We start from the raw sequence: 6,755 nt of genomic DNA, 5'->3' as shown, positions 1-6,755 counted from the left end.
GACCTCACCATCTTGGGTGCTCGCTTCTGAACTGAAACTGATTACTAAACCACCGACTGGCAATAGGAATTTTTTATCTGTTAATCACTTGTGTATTTTCTGCAGATTTTCCTTTATGTTGTTGTTATGTTCCATCGTGTCGTTTTCGACTCCTGGTGATTATATAAATTTCAGTATTGTTTAATTAGCCTCTGTACCTGTACTGATACTCAGGAGAAAATTCTACAAATAAAGAATAATTTACGTGAATTAATTCCGTTATTATAATAGTAGGTAATGGTGATTCTATGAACATATATTCAGATCTGTCCCTGGCCATAATCGTTCAGAACTTCCAAGCGCATTCCAGTTGCTTCTTTAATTCCATCCACTCATCGAATTCTTGATCTACAGATTTTACCTTTATGCAGGATGAATAATCTGGGTAACAGGCAAAAAAAAAAGCTTCTACTTCATAACATTCAAATAAAAAAAGCCCATATAAAGGTTTTCTCGTCATGATGAGAATCAGTAAATTAATGCACTACGTAGTCGCTTTATATCTTAATAACCAGGAGATGGTAACTCCTAATTGTGTCTAATGAAAAATTTCTTACATTTGGTCTGAATTAGAGCCTGTGTAGCTCAGTGGATGTAGTGTTTGCATACCACGGCGCTTGGCCGCACGAAGGAAGACTTGGTTTCGAGTCTAGTCGGCGACTAGAGGAAATTTTTCTAAGCCTTTTTTCGACCAGTTCCCGAGTTAGTCGATCTTTGGCACGGGCAAGCGGGTTTTTCGTCCTGTAAACTCAAGAAAATCGACTGTAGAACCCACATTATTTCAGACATTAAATATATTGTGTTAGGGTTAGGGACCACGAGATGGCGGCACATTTGAGCCATCTCTCTTCACTGCGTATCGCTTAATTAGTGATAGCCTTGGACCATCTATCTCTGATTGGGTACCAGTGGAGATTGAACTGCCCACTCAGTCTCCAAAAGTTAGATAGGGCTAAATGGCCTCGCCTACTCCCGTATACGGGAATAAAAAGGCGTTAGCTGATTTTTTATTTTTTTTAGGTCTGAATTAATTTAGTCGATCACTTATACATAACTATAACATAATCGAGAATATAAGTTAAGGGGATAATAAATCCCTCATTATTTTAAAGCCGGATACGAAACTCGGAGATCGAAATCTAAGAGTTTCATGCCGAAGACCTATCAGCGAGTCCAAGCGTAAGTCACCACCTGGGTATTACAACACTAGGGCAACTCGGAGCAAAGGTGGAGCAAGATCCATCACTATCCTTAATATTTTCTCCAAATGTTAAACGCAGCTCTTAGGAGATGTATTACTGTTTTACATTATGAGGAGAGGTGTTGACTTACGCTTGGACTCGCCGATAGTTCTTTGGCATGAAACTCTTAGATTTCGATCTCCGAGTTTCGTATCTGGCGTTAAAATAATGAGGGATTTATTAACCCCTTAACTTAATTTACGCTGCCGAAAAAATAGCCACTTGGCTCTTTATCGTAATAATCGAGAATATGTTATAGTTTCATGGATAATCAACATAAAGAAAATAATTGTCTAGAGGGCGCTGTATGTACGTACGTAAACAATGTGTTGCTAGAATATGTGTGTAGTTGTTATGTGTGAGTGTCGGTGACTCAAATTATGGTAAGAATATTTATTTATAATTGTATTTGGTAATACGACATCTGTTTATGCATATTTATTATTATTTCAAGGCACCTACATAAAACTTTACCCTTCGTTGGTAGACACCCCACATTATACTATCTCGTATGATCAGTATATGAATATACTGCATATAATATAATGTAATTTGTTTATTATGTATCTATACATGTTAATCCTGACATGAAATTTTTCATAATATATGAAACTCTCCAGAAGAAAATAAAATTATGAAGATCGAAACTGCTATTTACCAGCAGGGATTCCTGCATTAAAATAGGTTTGGTACGACCAGTTCACAAAAATGAATCTTTATTGAATGAATTGTGATAGATACCAAGCATATAGGTGGTGTATTAATAAACTTCCAATTGAGCTTATGACTGTCGAAGTTGAAATATGTACAAGTGTTATTGCAAATAATATTTAGTCAGAATTATGGTTTGAGATGATATGTTTGTGTAAATAGAGAAATTTGGTTACCATGTTTAAATATCTAAATTCGGAACACAGTAACCAAATTTCTCTTTCTCTCTCTTTCTACACATACATTATTTTATACTGTACAGAAAATTTATAATGGATTTTGAAAGATATCAAAAGTTACTTATTCATTATTATTTTCTTTTATATTTTTTCAGCATAAAGGCTAATTCTCTACCAAATTTAAAGAATAGTCAACATTTTATTTGTGAAATAACAAATGGAAGTTAAGAAAAATATATACTGACTTTATAAGATTTAGGTAGAACCACGTCTGGATTACTATGCATAGATTTGGTTGTCTGGGTTTCTTTGGAATGAAGAAATAGTGAATATCTAGAATCCAGATGGATTGAAGTTTTGTAGGTTACAAAGTTTACTTAATAGGCACAAAAGAAAGGATATGGTAGAAAAGTATATTACGAAAAGAGTTTTTAAAGAGTAGATATAGTAGAAAAATTTTCAGAACATGATAAGGTGTGAGAGAAGAACAAAGAATCACATACCCTGGAAGTAGTTGTATAAGAATATAGTTAGCAAAGGTAAACTAGATTTTCTGCTGCTGGTGAATGAATGGAAAGTAGCTGTTTCAAAAAAAAAAAAAAAGTTAGTCACTTAAAAGAAAAACCTCAAATCCTACTATAACAATGTATAGCACCTTCTAACATTTATCCATTACAGTGGCTGTTCTTTATAGTAAAATAGAACATGTTCATTCCCTGCAGTGAGGCTTGTTAATAAAATGTTTGAAAGTAAGAAACTGCTTATAGTGAGAAACTCATTTTTTATGATAGCGAGATATTTAATCGATTATGAAAACTGAGGTTGTAAGATAGATTGAGATAACACTTCACAGGTTTGCCTTCCTTAAATGATGCTGGAATACTAATATCATTACACTTTAAAATTCAAACAGAAGTTTCATTCTGCCAAAGCCAAATGTATATGTGTACAGGAGAGCTTAGCATTAATCTGAACAGAAGCAGCATCTGTGTAGCACTTATGAAAATCAGTGCTACTTTTACTTCATTACAAGAATAGCTATCTGAAATACTAAATCCAGAACTATAGTTCTCAATCATCTACACTATCTACAAACTGCAGCAACTATAGAATTTACAGAGTCAAAAACATTGAATTTATCATTACAGCCACTTGCAGTTGACACTGTCAGTGTTTTCAGTTGATATCATCATTTTCCACCACTTTTAGACAAGTACCTGTTCTAGAAAACTTAACCATAGTTGAACATGGTCTGGTCTGTAATCTATCTTCCTGCCTTGACTGACAGCATTCATTTGGATGTGACCAGAATTCTAACAAAATTCAAATCTCTCAAGAACAACATTACACCTAAAGAAATATTAGGCTTAAATAGCTTGTATAGCAACTACTAAAAATCATCATAACCTAAGTGGATAAGAATAACAGCTCAGCAAGCTTCTTAAACACTTCTCTACATACTAGATTATAGATAGGATCCTACCAGATCTCAACAGAAAAAAGTATAAAGTATTTTTTAAAGAAAATTACACTTTAGTAACTTTAAAGTAAGCCTAAAGAAAATACCAGAAAACTAAAATGTTACTCATGTCAAACCATCTTGGATATATGCGGTTCCAAAAATTCAGAAGCCCAATATCCTCCCCTACACATATACACCCATTAATTTATTTAGTAGTTGATAGCTCCACATAGAAGCTTGCCAAGTAAAATTCTGTTCACTTTAAATCCTTAATAAACAAATCTTAACCTGAAAGATTTGGATATTACTTCATTGATTAACATGGATCCTTGACATTATTGAGTTTCATTTCCTCCTCTGACATTTGAATTATTCAAGATTACCTTTTATGCAGGTTATTTTTCATAGAAAGGAAAAATAGAGCTAAACAGTTACTGCAATAGGTCATCCCTCCTTCTCCTCCTCCTTCCACACACCATCTCCAATACCAGTTTCTATATGCAGTTCCTAGTAAACAAAGAGTACTCATTTTGGCTACACTGTGTAGATGATGTGTTTGCCATTTAGTTTACTATATGTTAGATACATTTTAGTGCATTTAAACAGCCGGTATTCAAAAATACTCTTCATTATAGAAAAATACTAACAACAGCTGTATTCTTTCTAGACAACATTAGTTACATGAGTACTAAATGGTTCATTATCATTTTCTGTTTATAGGAAACCAAACCTATACATACTGGAAGGTACTTATATAAGCAGTCAATCATCCCTGCTAACATCCTCAAAATGCTCCACACAGAGCCAGGGCTGTTTATTGAGATGATATAGCCTTGGCTACTGAACTCAAGTACTTTCACAATATTGACTCTGATCCCTATAAGAGAGACAAACTACTTCATGACCTTCCCCATCTCTCTTACAACCAACATTCAAGATCACAGCAAAACCATTCCCATCCACTATATTTAGGATACATCAGAAAAGACAGTCTGAAATTCTCAATAGATATAACCCTTCATGTAGTTTCAAACCGGCCTTTATGCATTCTCCTAAGAATCAGTTTCATCTTCTTACATATCCTGGCATGCATAAAATTACTTATGTCTGTAAGTTAGCCTTCTTTGGACAGACTAGTAGATCTGTTAACATCTGGCACATACATTTATTTGCTATAGGCCTTGCGGCCTCTCATCTGTGGACATGATAAAAAAAAAAAAATTCTGCCTTGAAGAAAGAAAGAAAAAAAAAACTCCATTGACAATCAACTGTATGTCAAGTCAGGACTGGTAGGTAATTATTATTATTATTACTATTTCGTGACGCCTCCAAGGAGTCCAAGGACTCATCAAGGGATGGCACTTATTCTACTACAACCCTCCGTCGTCATCATCTACACCAACACCATATACTGCTTACTACCACCACTAGTATTTTTGTCTGTAAATTATGTGTGTACTAAAGTAATGGTCTGGATATTCCTTCAAACAGGATTAAATGGAATCTATGCTGCAAAGTCACTGTAGGTGTGAAAGAACTATTTTTAGAATCAACATCAGTTACAATGCACTCTCCTAATCTCATCAAGTATGGCTGCATTATGTTGCCAAAGATCTGTTAGATGGTCATTTTAAGACTACATTTCTCCTGACTTCTCTGAATTAACTTCATTTTTATCTCGTCTGTAGAGGGGCACCTTGTTAAGTCATCTGTTGCTTTTCAGTTACAATTCAGATTGTTTCCACACCTATCTAATCGAGTGTTGTGTCCACAGTTGTAATTTGCTCTGAAGATGCTAGGTTAGAAATTCAATGAGATATTAGTAAGTTATAAATTATTTTCATTTGGTGTTGTTTATTATAAATAATCAACACCTAAGCCTAATTATATATATTTAATAGGTGGATTGAAGAAATTTTTCAGATGGCACAACAATTGACCATATATGGAATTTGTGCTAGGATGTAAGAAGCATTTCCCATGTAGAGTGGATGCATTGTCTTTCTGTGGCAGTATTATAATAATAGGTATTTTGTAGTTTTTACAAATTCTAGTTACATATTTTAAAATATTGATACGCCTTTTCCAAAAAGTTAAGTTTTTGAAACTAATTTTTTGTAAACAAACAGCTATACTTCATCACACATCAGCTGTACTTAATCTTGAATTCATTCACAATGCTTACACTCGCAACATCCAATGCCAATCCATTCCAATCACACATCACCCTACGAGAGAAAAATCTAGCCCTCACCCTTTCTTACCAGCCTTCATTCTCAGTTTCCAAGGATGCCTTCTTGTCCTTTCCCCATCCTCCATAAATTGAAAAATTCCCTCAACTGAAATCCTGTATGACCCTTTCAGAAAATTGTAAGCTCAATCATATCACCTCTCTTTCTCCTGTTTGTTAGTGTCTGCAGTCTACAAATTTTCAATCTCTTCATAATAAATGTTTCACAATCCTGATATTATTTTTAACACTCCCCTTTGTACTCTCTCCAGTATATCAGAATCACAACAGAAACCAGGAGACCAGACCTGCACACAATAGGCCAAGTGAGATCTTGTAAAGATGCAAAATGACATCCTTATCTTTATGTGTGAACGTTCGTTTCAGCATTGCAGTTATCTTTTGAGTTGTATTTGCAATCTTTGCTACCTGGCACTTGATCTTCAACTTCCTATCTACTAACACTCCAAGCCTCATCAGTTTCTTCTAGCATAATCCAACCAATATAACGCAACATTAGATATCTAATCAATCCAAAGTGAATAATTTACATTTATGGACATTGAACTGACATCCATTTTCCCCTGACCATAATTCTAGCCTATTCAACTCATTCTGCAAGTACTGCATATCAGCAGCATTCCTGATTACCCTACATATCTTTGCATCATCAGCAAATAGCTGTATGTTGCTTGTTAAATCCTTCCCAATATCGTTAATGTACAGATTGAATAACAGTAGACCAAGAACTGATCCTTGTGGTGCACCACTAATTACTTGAAATCTTGCAGACTCGCATCCCCCATATAAATTTTTGATATCTGTTAGTCAGCCATCCTCTTATCCATGCTAATATTCTATAATCCAAACCCATTTTCTCCAATTTATACAAC

General features: G+C 34.5%; 1 protein-coding gene across 2 annotated transcripts in view; it reads left to right on the top strand.

Moving 5' to 3' along the window:
- Window positions 1-1,599: 1,599 nt before the first annotated feature.
- Window positions 1,600-6,755, top strand: part of Tango4 (transport and golgi organization 4) — a 143,112-nt gene continuing 137,956 nt past the window's right edge. Inside the window, exons 1-2 of one of the 2 annotated variants that reach the window (XM_090402467.1) lie at window positions 1,613-1,663; window positions 5,534-5,659. Coding sequence is in view for 1 of the 2 variants with exons in the window: in XM_090402466.1 (XP_090258592.1) it covers window positions 1,661-1,663 (3 nt within the window). In the remaining variant the exon portion in view is untranslated. Of the gene's footprint in view, window positions 1,664-5,533; window positions 5,660-6,755 lie in introns of both variants that reach the window. The other variant, XM_090402466.1, reaches the window with a different exon arrangement.

This window comes from Typopeltis vanoorti, chromosome 13, assembly GCF_054136105.1.
Source record: "Typopeltis vanoorti isolate ZY-2024b chromosome 13, IOZ_Tvanoo_1.0, whole genome shotgun sequence".
Taxonomy (NCBI): Eukaryota; Metazoa; Arthropoda; class Arachnida; order Uropygi; family Thelyphonidae; genus Typopeltis; species Typopeltis vanoorti.
Note: the sequence above shows the minus strand (reverse complement) of the source record. Positions and strands in the feature narration are given on the sequence as shown.